The sequence below is a fragment of the Neovison vison genome, chromosome 2, assembly GCF_020171115.1.
Source record: "Neovison vison isolate M4711 chromosome 2, ASM_NN_V1, whole genome shotgun sequence".
Classification (NCBI taxonomy): domain Eukaryota; kingdom Metazoa; phylum Chordata; class Mammalia; order Carnivora; family Mustelidae; genus Neogale; species Neogale vison.
In genome coordinates, this window is record NC_058092.1 from 85678949 (window position 1) to 85697045 (window position 18097).

Genomic DNA, 18097 nt, shown 5'->3' on the forward strand with positions numbered 1-18097 from the left:
CCTCATGCTACCCCTTTAGAGTCACACCAACAACCCCTGGCAACTGCTAGTCTGTTCTGCATCTCTATAGTTTTATCATTTTAAGTATATATAGATGAGGGGCGCCTGGGTAGCTCAGTGGGTTAAGCCTCTGCCTTCAGCTCAGGTAATGGTCTCAGGGTCCTAGGATCGAGGCCTGCTCAGGCTCTCTGCTCAGCAGGGAGCCTGTCCCTGTCTTTCTCTGCCTGTCTCTCTCCCTACTTGTGATTTCTGTCCCTGTCAAATAAATAAATATTTTTTAAAAAATGAATATATATAAAAATGGAATTATATAGTATGCAACCTTTTGATATTGATTCTTTCACTAGGCATAATTCCCTTTGAGATGCCTCCAAGCTGTTGCATGTTATCAATAGTTTATTCCATTGTATTGCTCCACAGTATTCTCTTTCATGGATGTAACATTTCATCTGTTGGACATTTTGGTTTTTTCCATTTTTGAGTTTATATAAATAAGGCTAATATAAACATTTATATACAGGTGTTTGTGTGAACATAAATTCTTATTTCTCTGGGACAAATGCCCAAGAATATGATTAGGTCATATAGTAAGTATGGATTTTGTTTTATAAGAAACTGCTGAACTTTTTTCCAAAGTAGCTGTATCTTTTTACATTCCCCCAAACAAACTCAAGAGACCCACCTTCTCCACATCCGCAGCAGCATTTGATGTTAATCATTTTTTAAGCTGTTCTGGTGGTTGGGTACACCACTATATGTTGTGGTTTTAAGTTGCATTCCCTAATGAGTAATGGTATTGAACATCTATCTATTCATGTGCTTATTTGTCATCTGTATCTCTTTTTGATGAAATGTCTGTGTCTTTTGCCCATTTTCTAATTGGATTATTGGGTTTTTTTCTTTTTTTACTATTGATGTTTTTTGTGAGGCAAAATGCACATTTGATGTGAGGCAAAATGCACATTTATCATTTTACCATAAAATATATCATTTTAACCATTTTTTTCAAAGATTTTATTTATTTATTTGACAGAAAGATCACAAGTAGGCAGAGAGGGAGGCAGAGAGAGAGAGAGAAAAGCAGGCTTTTCGCTGAGCAGAGAGCCCAATGCCGGGCTCGATCTGTGATCATGACTTGAGCCAAAGGCAGAGGCTTAACCCACTGAGCCACCCAGGCGCCCCCATTTTAACCATTTTAAGTACACAGGAGCTTTAAGTACATTGTTGTATAACCATCATTGCTATCCATCTCCAAACTTTTTTATCATCCCACATTCTATACCTAGTAAACAATAACCCCATTCTCTCATCCCCTAACCCCTAGTTACCACTATTCTATTTTCTGCATCTAAATATTTAACTGTTCTATGTACCTCATATACATGGAATCATGCAGTATTTGTACTTTGTGTTTGACTTCTTTCACTTGGTATTACTGTATCAGAGCTCATACACTATACTTGTATGCTCTTTGATTAAACACTACCAAATTTCTTTCCATAATGATTACATTAGTCTATATTCCCACTAAAAGCCAAATTAACCTTATCTATGATGTCCTTCACCGTAGTTTATTTCAGAAATCCTATCCCACCCTCATGTCACAAAGATAATATCTTACATTTATTAACTTTGTAGGGTTGCCTTTTGCAAATAAAGAAGAACCAACACATTCCATTTTAATCCACTCATCTTGTCCTTATGATTTTTGTTCCTAAGACCTATATCTATATAACTGTACCGACTGATTCCTAACCAAACTAGTAATTTAGCATGTGCCCCATCTGTATTTTAATGAATTATTTTGACTCGACTTTTTCTTTCTCTTTTCTTTGGTTATTTCTTTTTTTAGGTAGCAATAAACTTTTAGGTGTACTTTGATCATCTTTTCTATCCATCTCTCTTACAACATCCTCCAAGATTTATTTATTTGAGTTAATTCAATGAATTAATCTCATTTATTTGTTACTTATGAAACCTCTCAGAACAGTACCCAGTAAAAAAGCATGTATGATCTCTAAGGTTATCGTTGTTTCCATTGTTGTATTACGAGCACTATCTTCAAGAGGGTTTTTATTTTTACTTTTTTAAAAGATTTTATCTATATTTCACAGAGAGAGAGAGACAGTGAGAGAGGGAACACAAGCAGGGGAAGTGGATGGGAGCCCGATGGAGGGCTCCATCCCAGGGCACTGGGATAGTGATCTGAGCCGAAGGCAGACACCTAACAACTGAACCACGCAGGCATCCCAAGTGTTTTTAAAGTTGGAATTTATGTGTCAGACCTTCTGAGGCCTTGTATGACTGGAAATTTTTTTATTATGTTCTCACATTTAAATGACATAATGCACTTGAGTTTAAGTTCTTTTTTTTCCAATATTTTAAAAAGTATTATTCCATTGCCTTCTTGCATCCAATTATTTTCTGTTGACCTTTATCTTGTTCCATTAGTAGTGATCTACTCTTTCTTTCTTGAAGCTTTCAGAACCATCTCTTTGTTTTCATTCAGGATTTTATTCTAACTTTTCTCATCTGTTTCATTTGGCATTCTATGAGCCCTTTCAATCTGATATCTTCTCTTATTTCTGGAATATTTGTCATTTTATTTCTTCAGCTATTTCTTTTCTTTATGCTTTCTGGGAGTACTATTATTTGGATATCTTCTTGTTTGTGTCTACCCACACAGCTTTTAGCTCCTTTCTTATATTTTTAAGAAAAAATATATTTTTCCCCCTCTTATCTATTTTTTTCTTATCCATTCCTGCTGCCTCTGGAAATTTTTTAGTCTGATCTTCCATCTCATTAATTCATTCTTCAGCCATATCCATCTACTATTTAGTTCCTTTATTGTTTTCTTTATTTCAGCTACTAAAAAATTTAGACCTGGGGTGCCAGGGTGGCTCAGTCATTAAGCATCTGCTTCCGGCTCAGGCCATGATCCCAGGGCCTTGGGGTAAACACAAGAGAACATTCAGTCTTTCTTTTTTTTTTTTAAATATTTTATTTATTTATTTGACAGAGAGATCACAAGTAGGCAGAGAGGCAGAGAGAGAGGAAGAGAAGCAGGCCCCCCACCGAGCAGAGAACCCGATGCGGGGCTTGATCCCAGGACCCTGGGATCATGACCCAAGCTGAAGGCAGAGGTTTTAATCCACTGAGCCACCCAGGTGCCCTGAGAAGCATTCAGTCTTACCAGTACTCAAACAAATTAATATTAAAATGGGTCACCATTTTTCCCCAGTAAATTATCATAAGAGAGAGCATAGTGTAAATGAAAGCACCAATGCTAGAAGCAGACTTGCTATCTTTTTTTTTTATCAGCATATGCAGACTTGCTATCTTAAAATTCCCCTCTACTCATTTTCTAGCTGTGTTCTGTTGCATAAGTTTTAACTTCTCTTTGCCTCTCTCATCTGTATTTGTAAAAGAAAGATAATAATAGCACCTACCTCCTAAAGTTGACATGAGGATTCAATGATATTGAATGTATGTTATCAATGTATGTTAAAGCACTTAGTACAGTGCATGGCACATAGTAGTGTAAGTCTGCTATTAGCAAAAACAATGTACTCATTTGCTGGGACTGCTGTAACAAAGCACCACACACTGGGTGGTTTAAATGACAGAAATATGGTCTGTCAGTTCTGGAGGTGAGGGGTCCAAAATTAAAGTCTTGGCAGGGTTGACTTGGCCCCTAGGGCTATGAGAGAAAGATCTCTTCCAGACCCCTCTCCTCGGCTGGTAGATGTCCATGCTCATGTTTACATGGTGTTCTCCCTGTACTGTCACATCAGCTTCCTTCTGTGCATTGTCTGTGCCCAAATTTCCTTATCTTACAAGGATACGAGTCAAATTGGATTAGAGCCCGGGCTAATGACCTTATTTTAATGTGATTAACTTTTTAGATTACTATCTCCAAATAAAGTCACATTCTGATATACTGGGTTTAGGACTTCAGCATATGAATTTGGGTGTTTATACAATTCAGTCCATAACAAACAGTAACAAATAACTGTTTTTAGTTTTGAGAGGTATTCAGATACTACAGATGACATTGTAAATTGACTCATTCTTCTTGGAAAGCAACTTGGAGATAGATAGATAGATAGATACCCAAATATGTTTTATGAGATATAAAATATTCATGCTTTTGTTCGTGAATTTATTCCACCCCTGGGACTTTAGTCCATGAAGTAATCTAAAACACATAAAAAAGTGATATTACATGATATTGATCATAACATTGCTTACAATTACATAAAAGGATGCAACAGTCTTTATGTTTAACAGGAAATGTTTACATTGACTTGAATGAAAAATTCTGTAATTCCTACAAATCATAATTTTTATAATTTGTATAATATTGGGGTGCCTGGGTGGCTCAGTAGATTAAAGCCTCTGCCTTCGGCTCAGGTCATGATCCTGGGGTCCTGGGATCGAGCCCCACATCGGCTCTGTGCTCAACAGGGAGCCTGCTTCCACCTCTCTCTCTCTCTCTCTCTGCCTGCCTGCCTGCTTGCTGTCAAATAAATCTAAAAATAAATAAATAAATAAATAAAAATAATTTGTGTAATATTAATATAATGTAATTATTAAGGACTTATGGGTGTTGAATGTAATACATGAAAAATAGTTGATATGAAATATTTATGAAAATATTATGTGAAAAGACTAGAAAGGAATACATAAATGTAATAGTTTTGTTGGGGTAATAGGATTGTGGACTTTTTTTTGTAAACATGATTGTTTTTAATGTAAAATGATAATCATTTTAAGTGATCTAACTCAGATATTTCAGATAACTCACTAACTCATTGGCAAATTTTGATGTTAGAACTTAAATTCTAGGGCACCTGGGTGGCTCAGTTGGTTAATCATCTGCCTTTAGCTTAGGTCATGATCCTGGGGTCCTGGGATTGAGCTCAGCTTCAGGCTCCCTGCTCAGCAAGTAGCCTGCTTCTCCCACTTCCCTCTGCTTGTGCTCTCTCTCATTCTGTCTCCCAAATAAATAAATAAAATCTTTAAAAAAAAAAAAAAAGAACTTAAATTCCTTCTTACATGTTCTAAATTATATTTTAAACAGTAATTAACACCCTTTATTTAATTTAGTGTTTGTAGTGGTAACATACAAATTGTATATATGATTGAACTAGTAAGAATCACTGATACTTTTTTTATCCTTCACTTAGGGAACAGAATAGAAATTGATTTTATATTTAAAAGAACATTTTTTGTGATATCTGTGAATAATTGTAGTTTTTAAGTAAGATTGTAGGTTTTACTGAAACATTTCAGTAAGAGAAAATAATAATATAAATTACACCTTTAAGCCTAGAAATAAAATTAGACAAACATTTAACATTTGGTCATATTTTCTTCAGATCTTTCTTTTTTATTTTGTAAAGAAATAAACCATTACAAATGGATCTGAAGCTTCATCTTTATCTCTCTCTCTTTCCTCCCTCTCTAGAATTAATGACTATGCTATAATCAGGATTTTTTTTGCCATGTATGTATTTGTATTTTATGAGTTTGTGTTTGAGTATGTGTAAATTACATATGATTTGTATCATGTAGTATTTATTCTATATACTACATTATTCATGTAGTATATTATATAGTATGTAGCCAGTATATTATAAATACACTATAATATATACATATAACTTTTATGTTTTTAAATTTTATCAAGTATTATCATATTAGACATAATCATATCAACATACATGGTTGTATAAGTATTATCTGTATCTTAAACTTCTAAGAAAAGGTATCTTATTATGCATATCCTTTTGCAACTTGTTTGCTTGATCATTTTGTTTTGGGGTCTTATCAGTTATGATGCATTGTAAATCCAGGTCATTAATTTTAAATGGTGTAGTGAGTTTTCCACATATGAATAAACCACTGTGTTTATTCACTCCTCTGCTCAGTGACTATTTTCTTGCTAATACAAACACATTGCATTGAATATCCATGTACACACCTTCATAGGCACATAGGTAAGGATCTCTCTAAAGTACATATCTAGAAATGAAATTACTTAGAATATGCACATCTTCAACTTTTAAGGTATTACCACATTGCTTTCCAGAGTAGTTTTCCTAGTTTATTATATCCCTATCAGATTTTATAAATGTTCTATTTTGCTTTTTCAGGCTTTAATATAACCGCAGGGGTTGACGAAGAAACAGGATTTGTTTATGGAGGAAATCGCTTAAATTGTGGCACCTGGATGGATAAAATGGGAGAAAGTGACAGAGCTAGAAACAGAGGAATCCCTGCCACTCCAAGGTAATATTTATTTGTATGGTAATTGTATAATAATACCCTTTTTAAAACCACTTACTTGTGGAGTCTTTTATTCTATTAACCATGAAGTCTTTATGGTTAGTCATCAGTCAGAAGTCATCAGTCAAAATGTGGGGCACCTGAGTTGTTCAGTAGGTTGAACGTCCAACTCTTGGTTTCGGCTCAGGTTATGATCTCATGGGTTGTGAGATCAAGCCCCACATTGCCCTGCCCCCCACCGCCACGCTGGGCCCTGCACTCAGTGCAGAGTCTGCTTGAGATTCTGTCTCCTCCACCACTCACGGACTCACACACAAGTGCACACACTCTCTCTCAAATAAATAAATAAGTAAATGATCTTTATAAAAAGTCAATCAGTGAAACTCTCCCTTCCTCCCTCCTACTTCCTCTTCCACTCACTCCTTTCTCTCCTACAATATAACTCTCTTGTTACAAGTCATCAAGTAAAGCTCTTTGTTCTTTTCTGGAAATTCTCATGGTTGATTCTCTACAAGCACCTCAAAGGAAAGTTTTGTGATTCATTATCCCTGTCATTAAGATCTTATCTTAACCTGAACTGCTTTCATTGTAAATATTTCATTATGCCCATCTTTTATAAATGTAGAAAATGCCCAAATCCTGTTTTTATGGAATACTTTTGATTTCTGAACCCTTTTCCCCCCTAATTTTTTTTTAATCTTTTATCCCATCATTTCTTTTTATGGTTTCAAATGCTTAATACTACATACTAGGGGTGCCCAGAGGGCTCAGCTGGTTAAGCATTTGGTTCTTGATATTAGCTCAGGTCTTGATCTCAGGATCATGCGTTTAAGCCCTTTTATTGGGTTCCATTCCTAGTGTGGAGCCTACTTTTAAAAAATGAAAAATTAATTAAGTAAAAAAAAAAAAAGTATTAAGTCTGAGAAACTATTTTCTTATTCCAAATTTTATCTTCAGTCAGACTTGTGAAAAAAATCATTTAATTTTATGTGTCGTTACATGCTTTGCAAATTGTTTTTAAAACATGTTTATTTTGGTACATTATTAGATCTTCTTATACTTCCCTTTCATTTTTCTTAAAAATGGGCTTTCAGATTATGTGTATCTTCCCTGACTTTATCCAGCCTTATCTCCCATGTTTGCTATCTTTTCTCTGGTGCTCAATTTCAGTATTCTCTGGTTCCTCACCCCTACCTTTTCCAGCTGCCATCTCCTTTAACTCCATAATCACTATTCCACTTCATAGAACTTTTTTTAATTGTTAAGAAGGTAAGCAATGGCAAAATAGTAAGAGGAGTGATTTCTTATATATGTAGTATACATTTCCATAAAGTGAGGGGTTTTTATAAATAATTATTTTTATAGTATATAATTCATCAAAATTTTTTACTGAATGCCCTTTAAGTAGTGCTTAAATGACTCCAACTCACAGAACAAAATTTATTTTAATTTTAGAGATGGGTCTGCTGTGGAAATTGTGGGCCTGAGTAAATCTGCTGTCCGTTGGTTGCTGGAATTATCCAAAAAAAGAATTTTCCCTTATCATGAAGTCACAGTAAAAAAACATGGTAAGCTATTTATTTCATTTAAAAAGAAACTTTGAATATACTGTCTGTACTCTTAATCTGTGTAATCATCATTTGAGTCTATGAACTAATATTAGAAACCCTTAAGATTAAGAAGAAAGAAAAAACATTAATTTCCTAGTATAAAATTATAACAAACCTGGTGACTAACCATATTTTTGCAGCAACTTTGACCTGAGATATGACAAGCATCATAGTTACTGTCTTACTATGCTTTTCTTTGTCCTTAATGTGACTGTGAGCAAGTTGCATTTTTGTGAACACTTATGAAATCTTTACATCTCTTTTTCTACAACTGTGCTATGCAAAAGAAATATAATTTGAGCCATATATATTATCTTTTTCAGCCACATATATAATTTTAAATTTTCTAGTAGTCTCATTTTAAAAAGTAGACAGAAATAGGGGAGATTGATTATGATAATACATTTTATTAATTCAATATATGCTGAATGTTATTTCAGCGTGTAATCAGCATGAAATTATTCATGAGCTGCTTTGCATTCTTTTGTGGGAGGAGTATTTTCTTTGAAATCCGTATATATTTTACACTTCTGGCACTTCTTCAGACTAACCTCATTTTAAGTGCACAATACACGTAACTTTATCAAACATGTTAAGAGTGATACAGAGACAAATCAGGGATCATTTGATGGAATCTAATCCTTTCTGGTAATACAATGAACGATAATTTTAAGTTTCAGACTACTGTCCTTCAAAAGACCCTGATACTTTTAAAAAGTGAATAATTTATTGCCTAAATATTACTCTTTGGCTGTAACTAAATATATGGCTTTCTTTGAATGCTTAAAACTGCCAAGTCTTTTCTCATGTTTCAGGAAAGGTTGTGACAGTCTCATATGAGGAGTGGAACAGAAAAATACAAGCCAACTTCGAAAAGTTGTTTCATGTGTCAGAAGACCCTTCAGATTCTAATGAAAAGCATCCTAATCTGGTTCACAAACGTGGCATATACAAAGATAGTTATGGAGCTTCAAGCCCTTGGTGTGACTATCAACTCAGGCCTAATTTTACCATAGCAATGGTTGTAGTAAGTGAATTGTTATTTTCAAATTTCAGAAATGTTGTGATAGAATATATTTAAAGATTTTATTTATTTATTTAGAGTATATTTAGTTTTTTATTCCCATTTGTTTTCAAATTCATTTACTTGCCAAAAAGCATACTGTTTGCTAGCTAGTTTAATACAGTCTTTCTAAATTAATAAAGCATTGTGCATACCACCCTTAACCTACAACATCTGGCATCAAAAAACAGAAAATAACAGATGACAACTAATAAAGTGCTTCCCAATGTTTTTCGTATGATAGCACACATAGAAAATAATGGTATTTGTACAGCAAATACTGGACAAAATGGATTAGGTTAGTGGTGCCAGGTCCAACTGCTTTAGTTAGCCACGGGGCCGCCCCCTGCCTGGAAAGCTGAAGGCCTGGGTATTCCGGCACACCTGTGCAATGACCACTAGTACCTCAACACCTAGTTGGGAAGCTTTAGACTGGTGAATTAATGTGAGTAGCTTCAACTCGTACTCTGTTTCCTTCATTGTATTACTGTAATGTGTTCTATCTAGCCAGGAATTCTAGACTCCCTTTATTTTATCTCTACTTAGTCTAAAAGTAAACTATAAGGACAGTAAAACAGAGAAGGTGTGTGCCCTTCTGTGCCTGCTTAGCTGTTTCTACCTTATCAAAAAGAGTACTAAATATGCTTTCTCTCCTTCTCCGTATCACAAATAAATTTACTCATGCTTTTAGAATGCAATTTATTTCTATTTTTCGCTATAACTCCAAAAGCAAAAAACAATTACCAGATACACTTAAAGGAAGCTATTATAAATCTTCTGAAAAATGAATTAGGTGTGTTTAAGTGTGCTCTGCCTTCATTGTAGCTGTGGCAACTTCCTTTGGAGCTCATACACGTTCTTAAAATGACACAAGGAAATAATCACCTCTAGCATCTTTCCTACCTTCCAAGGCCAAGAACAGTGCTTCTGAGTCAGCCCCATAGCATTAGATCTGGTTAGACATCTGTGCTCAAAACCAATTCAACCCACACTAAAATTTTTAAATAGTATTCATTTCTAAGTTTATGAATAGTTTATGTTCCACTGTGGGTGAAAACTAATTCTTTTGTGAGCTTTGAAAGTTTGAATATTTGTTTTTGACATTCATTAGGCCCCTGAGCTCTTTACTGCAGAAAAAGCATGGAAAGCTCTGGAGATTGCAGAAAAAAAATTGCTTGGTCCCCTTGGCATGAAAACTTTGGATCCAGAGTAAGTTAAAATATAAATCTTAAGAATTTTGTTCATATGGTATATAATAAATAATTATATTTAATTATATTTAATCTTGGCATGAAAACTTTTGACCCAGAGTAAGTTGGAGTATAAGTATTAAGAATATTGTTGATATTATATTGCATCAGCCCTAATTTTTTTGGTTGTCAGCACACTCTCTGAAATTGTGTTCAAACAGTTTTTAAAAATACCAGCTGTGGGGCGCCTGGGTGGCTCAGTGGGTTAAGCCGCTGCCTTCGGCTCAGGTCATGATCTCAGGGTCCTGGGATCAAGTCCTGCATCAGGCTCTCTGCTCAGCAGGGAGCCTTCTTCCCTCTCTCTCTCTCTGCCTGCCTCTCCGTCTACTTGTGATTTCTCTCTGTCAAATAAATAAATAAAATCTAAAAAAAAAAAAAATACCAGCTGTATCTTCATTAAATATCAGTATTCATGCTTGTCCTATATTGAGTAATCAATAAGAGTTTTAAGCTTATAAAACTAATACATTATGAATATTTCCTAATGCCTATTGTTTTCTGATTATAAAAGTAATACATGATTATTATGGACATTGGAAGCATAGACATATTGTCTCCTTAGAGACAGTCTTTATTTTCCAAGTTGTTAACTCCCAGTAGTTCCCTCCATATTTCTAAATACTATGTGTATACAGATGTTTCTTGAGTTTTTTAAAAATATTAGACATTAATTGATTACTTCCAATGATGACAGATAAAAGAGTAACTCTCTCCTCACCTTACTACCAACCATTTCCATCCTTTCTATATAATTACCCCACTGTTTTTATTTAAACCATTAACTGACTTTGTTTTTATTTTGATTATGTATTTATGCCATTTTATATTTCTTTTCTTTTCCAACTTTTGTTTTTTCTTGAGTTTCTAATGACTTTCCTGTTTGTCTTTTGTTGTTTTCCTTTAAAGCTTGATACCCAACATAATTTGCTTTCTATATCAATATATGACAGAGTCCCTTTTCTATATAATATCCTTACCTTTGAAGAATTTTCCTAATTTACTGTGTACTCATTTCAGTCTTGAGATGCAGACTTTTTGTGTGTATCTACATTCTGAGGTGTTCTTCATAATTTCAGGGGTGTTAGGAACCACTGGAACACACAGTTCAAGCTTACTCATGTAGCAAGTTCTGCCTCTCACTAAAAGAAAAAAGTGATAATTTATTAAACTGACTACAGATAACTTTCTTGTATTATCTTTATGTCTAGAAAAAAACATATCTGTATTATGTGTCTTTATAAGTTTGTAATAGTTTGTTAAGTTTGTAAGTATATAAATTTTCTATGTCTATTTGGTTGCTATTTGTAATTTGATAAGTATCTATTTTAATTAGGTTTTTTAAAAAAACTTTTTCCAATTTTAGTTAGTTTTAAAATAACTTCATGGACAAGTTTAAGAAACAACCTTTCTGGGCATCTGGGTGGCTCAGTGGGTTAAGCCTCTGCTTTTGGCTCAGGTCGTGATCTCAGGGTCCTGGGATTGAGTTCCGTATCAGGCTCTCTGCTCAGTGGGGAGCCCGCTTCCCTCTCTCTCTGCCTGCCTCTCTGCCTACATGTGATCTCTCTCTATATATCAAATAAATAAATAAAATCTTTAAAAAAAACAAAAAACAAAAAAACCTAGGGCACCTGGGTGGCTCAGTGGGTTAAAGCCTCTGCCTTCCGCTCAGGTCATGATCCCAGGGTCCTGGGATCAAGCCCCACATAGGGCTATCTGCTCAGCAGGGAGCCTGTTTCCCCGGCTCTCTCTCTGCCTGCCTCTCTGCCTACTTGTGATCTCTGTCTGTAAAATAAATAAATAAAATGTTTTTTTTAAAAAAAACCTTTCATATATAATAATTAATGAAAATGTATCTTTAATGTTTACTAATTCAAATTATTTTGTGTGTATTTTAGTCATCATCAGTATATGAGAAGCTTAGTAAAATAATTGACTCTAACAAATATTTAGTGTCAGACTAACTCCTTGAAGGCAAGATACCTGAATACTATATATATTTTATATGTTTTATTTTATTTCATATATATATCTTTTTTTTAACATTTTATTTATTTATTTGACAGAGATCACAAGTTGGCAGAGAAGCAGGCAGAGAGAGAGGAAGGGAAGCAGGCCCACTGCTGAGCAGAGAGCCCGACGTGGGACTCGATCCCAGGACCCTGAGATCATGACCTGAGCCGAAGGCAGCGACTTAACCCACTGAGCCACCCAGGCGCCCTATATCTTTTTTTTTTATTAGCCAGTAACTATTTGTTAATCATTTCCTAACACATTGTTAAAGTATTCTGGAGGTGCTGGGCTGGCTCAGTCAGTAGGGCATGTGACTCTTGATTTCAGGGTCATGAGTTCAAGTCCCACATTGGGTGTAGAGCTTACTTAGAAATTAGTTAATTAGCTAATTAATTAATTTTTTAAATGGGTTGTAAAAAAAACCCCAAAGTATTCTAAACTCAGTATATACTAATTTAAGGTTAGATAGATGATGAGCTTATTCTATAGATTTGGAAGACAAAATAATTTTATTATTTCTCCTACTTTTGCTATTGAAAAATCTTTCTAATGCTTCTTGTGTAATAACTGATCTTTTTCTAACCTAAATTTCAATCATTTTGCAGTGATATGGTTTACTGTGGAATTTATGACAATGCCTTAGACAATGACAACTACAATCTTGCTAAAGGTTTCAATTATCACCAAGGACCTGTAAGAATTTCATTCTCTTTTCAGAGTTTTCAGTTGAAGTTATTTTTCAAATAGCTTTAAAGGTATTCACAGCTCTTTTTCTTTTTCTTTACTTTTAAATCACCATTTTTTAGGAGTGGCTGTGGCCCGTTGGGTATTTTCTTCGTGCAAAATTATATTTTTCCAAATTGATGGGTCCTGAGGCTAATGCCAAGACTGTGTTTTTGGTTAAAAACATTCTTTCCCGACACTACGTTCATCTTGAGAGGTAAGTCATCAGGGGTCATGTAATTTCCATAACTAGTGTTTAGTCGGTTCATTAGATATTAGGTAAATAACAACTCCTTAAAATTCATTTCCATATACTCTAGGTATCCCAGTGAAATTTCAAAGCTTTACTCTTCTTTAGTATGACAAGTTCAATGATATAATTGTCACCTTCCTTTAATTATTTTAAGTTACTATTTATTTTAATTTGAAGATGATATTGCATGATTTATACATGTGGAATAGTCTGATTTTTTAAATATAGTGGATATTTGGGGGTATGACTAAAACAGAATAAATACAAAAACTAAAAGTATTCAGGCCAGGCCCTTTGAGTTAAATGATTTAAAGACATATGTGGTCGTCATGGGGGAGGTGCAGGGGAAGGATGAGTGAAATAGGTGAAAAGGGTTAGAAATACACTTATTTTAATAAGCACTGAGTAATGTATAGAATGCTGGTTCATTCTATTGTATAGCTGAAACTAATATAATACTGTATGTTTATTTTTTATTTAGACTAATTTAAAAATAAATTAAAAATAAAGATGTATCAATGAATAATTTTCAGAAATGTTTTACTATAATTAAAATATCAGGTTTGGTTTTTCCTATTATTTCAAATCCATTTGTCACCTCCTTTGTCATAGTTATTAGAGATAGTGTCAGAGTTATGTGTCTTTGTAAGATGATATATATATATATATATATATAGTCAAAAGCTATCCTAATTTCCCAAATTATAGATTAATCCTAAATATAGGCATGCCTTGGAGATAGTGTGGGTTCAGTTCTAGACCACTGCAGTATAGCAAAAATCACAGTAAAGTGAGGCAACTATTCGGTTTCCCAGTGCATGTCAAAATTACATTTACACTGTACTGTGATCTATTTAATATGCCATAACATTATGTCTAAAGAAACCAATGTACATACCTTAGTTTAAAAGTGTTTTATTGCTAAAAAGTGCTATCATCTGAGCCTTCAACAAATCATAATCACTGACCACAGATCACCATAACAAATAAAATAATAATGAAGTTTGAAATACTGTGAGAAATACCAAAATATTACATAGACAAAGTGAGCAAATGCTTTTGGAAAAATGGTGCCTATAATAGACTTGCTTGATGCTGGGTTGTCACAGACCTTCAGTTTGTAAAAAACACAGTGTCTACAAAGTGCAGTAAAGCAAGGCACAATAAAACAAGGCATGCCTGTATATGTACAGCTTATTGCTCAAAATAATTGTGCATAAACAGCATAAATTTTATCTCCTTGATTATATGAACACAAAGGGCTGCCATCCATCACCATGAATGTTGTTTTCTATTTTTTTCAAAATTTGATTTTATTCACTTGAATGCAGTCACAGAAAACCCAACCCTTTCATAATTCTTTTTCCTCATCTAGAAATTGAGTCTGATTGTATGTGATGTGAACATTCTTATATCCTATCTTTATTGCCCCACAGTATTTATTATTGTTTGCATTTATTTTTCTTTCTTTTGTCTGTGAGAAGTAAAATCATCTTGCACTGCAGGGATCACTCTTCTACTTTACCCATGATCTCATCCCTCCCACCTGTTCCATGTTCTTGCTCTACTAATTATCCTTTCTTGGTATTCCACTTGATTCTTTCTTCTTAAGCTAGAAAGAAATTTGTCAGCCCATCCTAAATAAAGTCCATTCATACTGTTCTTACTTCTAGCTGTGTCCTAGCATTCTGTTTTCTTCTCAGCAAACTTCCTATAGGAGTAGCCTCATTCCTTTTGCTTTCTGTGACCACTCAACAAGAACCTTCCTTTGCTTCGCTGCTTCTTCTTTTTTTTTTTTTTTTTTTAAGATTCTATTTATATTAGGTAGGGGAGGAGCGGGGGGTCAGAGAGTGACAAGCAGACTCCCCAAAGCTCAAAGCAGGGCTCGATCTCACAACCCTGGGATCTTGACCTGAGCCAAAACCAAGAGTTAGATGCTTAACTGACTGAGCCATGAAGGCGCCCCTTCAACAAGATCCTTTCTCATTCCCAGATCCCATGACTTCCTTCCAAGTTCTCTTCTTTGACCTGCCTATAGTATTTGAAGTTGTTGCTTTCTTCTTTTCATAAAAAACCTTATGCTATCTGTATTAAGTTCCCCTTGTTTACCTCACGCTAATAACAATTATAATAATAGGAAATAATACTTACTGAGTACTTACTGTGTTCCAGGCATTTTTCTAAATGCATTTATATGATACCACTCATTTAATCCAGAAACTATATAAAATAGCTATTATCATTATGATTATCCTATTATTATTATTATTATTCACTTCTCCACTCTCTAGGTGTGTCACCATGGGCAAGTTACTTGACTTCTCTGGCCCTGATTCCTCATATAATGGATGTACCATGATTGTTTTGAGGATTAATATGTTAGTTAGTACATGTCATGTGGACAGGATACTAACTTAGCTATGAGCTATTATTAGTTATTTCCATTTTATAAATGATTATTTTCTTCTTATGGGTTGTATTATCCTACTTATCACCTGCTGGTGTTTTATTGGATTCCAGCTATGAATTTTATCTTGCTTGGTATTAGATTTTTTTGTATTTCTATAAATAATCTTAACTTTGTTTTGGAATGCAGTTAAATTATTTGGAAACAGTTTGATCCTTTCAGGTTTTGACTTTAAGCTTTTTTGAAAAAACTTTTTTTTAATTTCATTTATTCAACAGAGGGAGAGAAAGAGCACAGAAGCAGGGGCAGTGGCAAAGGGAGAGGAGGAAGCAGCTCTCCACTTAGTAGGGAGCCTCATGCAGGGCCTTATCCCAGGAATCTGGGATCATGACCCGAGCTGAGGGCAGATGCATGACTGACTGAACCACCCAGGCACCCCTGATTTTAAGCTTTGTTGGGCCTGGCTAGAGCAGCATTTAGTCGAGGGCTAATTATTCTCCACTAATGAGTCATGGCCCATCTGAGTTCTCTATCCCATATCCCTAAAATTATTAAGTTTTCAAACCTGGCTGGTGGAAATAAGCACTGTTGCTGACCCTGTTTAAATGTCAGGTACTACTTTAATTCTTTCAGGAGGTTCTTTCCCCATCTTTTGTTAGTTTCCTTCCCCGTCTTTCATTAGTTTCCTCATGTGTGTTGACTAATTGGTAGGTGAATACTTGAGTGGGACCCTCTGCATATCTCCAGAGTTCTCTCCTTTTTTGTACTCTGTCCTGAAAATTCTAGTGTTTTTCCTGGACTCTCAAGGAGTCTGCGAGGCTCTACCTGTGTTCCCTTCCCTGTGCCAAGTCCTGGAAACTCCCTCCAGGCTGTAAGGTATGGTAGTCATAGGGCTTCCTTCATTTTTTTTTTCTCATTTCTTAGGGATCACTGTTCTTTGTTGCCTAATATCCAGTATCTCGAAGATTATTGTTTCATATTCCTTCTCCAGTATTTTGATTGTTTCAGGCAGGAGGGAAATACTGTCTCTGCTGTTTGATGTTTGTCAGAAGTGGAAGAACTTTGCTTTCTGGCCCAATAAAATGTTTTAAACTCATCTTTTACTTTCCCTGCCCCAGTCTAGTTGGGCAATTCTCTATCCCTGGTTTGTTTACTTTTTTGTTTGTTTATTTGTTTGTTTGTTGTATTTATGAAGAATGTTATTTAAAAGCCAAGATCCAGGGACATTTGGCTGGCTCAGTCCATAGAGTATGTGACTCTTAGTCTTGGGGTTGAGTCCAAGCCCAAGGGGTTCAGATTACTTTAAAATAATTTTATTTATTTATTTGACACAGAGAGAGAGATAGCCAGAGAGAGATCACAAGCAGGGGGAGCGAAAGGCAGAGGGAGAGGGAGAAGCAGACTTCCTGCTGAGCAGGGAGCCTGATATAGGAGACAGTCCTAAGATCTTGACCCAAGCAGAAGGCAGACGCTTAGATGACTGAACCACCCAGGCACACCTTAAAATTTCAATCTAAATTCTTTATACATAGATCATAAGGATATCTCTTTTATTTTGTAGCAAATGACTACCCATGATTGTTTAACTATACTAGAAGGAAAAAGCACCAAATGTATTGACTATTTCGTTAATACAAACAATTTATGTGTTAAAGCTCATAAAATGTCTTTTCTTTTTTTAAGATCCCCTTGGAAAGGACTTCCTGAACTGACCAATGAGAATGGCCAGTACTGTCCATTCAGCTGTGAAACACAAGCCTGGTCAATTGCTACTGTTCTTGAAACACTTTATGACTTATAGTTGATTCGTGGATATGTATTAAGTATGCAGTCACTTATGTTATGGAGTGCAAGGTCAAAATATAATGTAAATGTTTTATATGCACAGGCTTGAATCATTTAAAAAAATCTTATTCACAGGATATTGATACCCAGTTAGGTAAGACTTCAAAAGCACTATTCTTTTTTTTGTTGTTGTTCTTTTTTTTTTTTTAATGTACAGAGGTATCTTTTGATTTGAATCAGAAACAAAAACTATCATAACCAAAAGGATGTTTTTTTGAATTCAGAAAGAATTCTTGAAATTCCTAGGAATAAAGAGTTTGATCTGGAGTTTGAAAAAGAAAAATCATGTAATCTACTGTACATAAGCAAAAATGAAATATGAGAATGTAGTAATGAAAGAAATGGAAAAGTATCTTCAAATTGTGGTATTATATTTTATTTAGTAATAATACATGCAGAATATGCTATAGTTAACTAATGTTCTCTCACCTTTTACTGTATTATTCCTAGCACCTTCCACACTGCATTTGATAAATAGTAACCAAATAATTGAATCACGGAAGTATCTATCTACAATTTTATGTTCAGAAATGGAGCACAGATATTCACTGTGTGCTTTTATTTCACTAATATATTAATGTTTTTAATATAATGAATGCCATAATTTTATGTTAATGATGCATACATAGGATATATGAAAAAAAA

The 18097-nt window shown here is 34.6% G+C and overlaps 1 protein-coding gene across 1 annotated transcript in view; it reads left to right on the top strand.

Moving 5' to 3' along the window:
- AGL (amylo-alpha-1, 6-glucosidase, 4-alpha-glucanotransferase) overlaps positions 1-17764 on the top strand; it is a 73056-nt gene extending 55292 nt beyond the window's left edge. Inside the window, exons 28-34 of the mRNA XM_044238751.1 lie at positions 6159-6294; positions 7747-7859; positions 8717-8928; positions 10076-10173; positions 12830-12917; positions 13031-13164; positions 17291-17764. Of these exons, the coding sequence (XP_044094686.1) occupies positions 6159-6294; positions 7747-7859; positions 8717-8928; positions 10076-10173; positions 12830-12917; positions 13031-13164; positions 17291-17408 (899 nt within the window). The 3' untranslated portion in view covers positions 17409-17764. The remainder of the gene's footprint in view (positions 1-6158; positions 6295-7746; positions 7860-8716; positions 8929-10075; positions 10174-12829; positions 12918-13030; positions 13165-17290) is intronic.
- Positions 17765-18097: the final 333 nt, after the last annotated feature.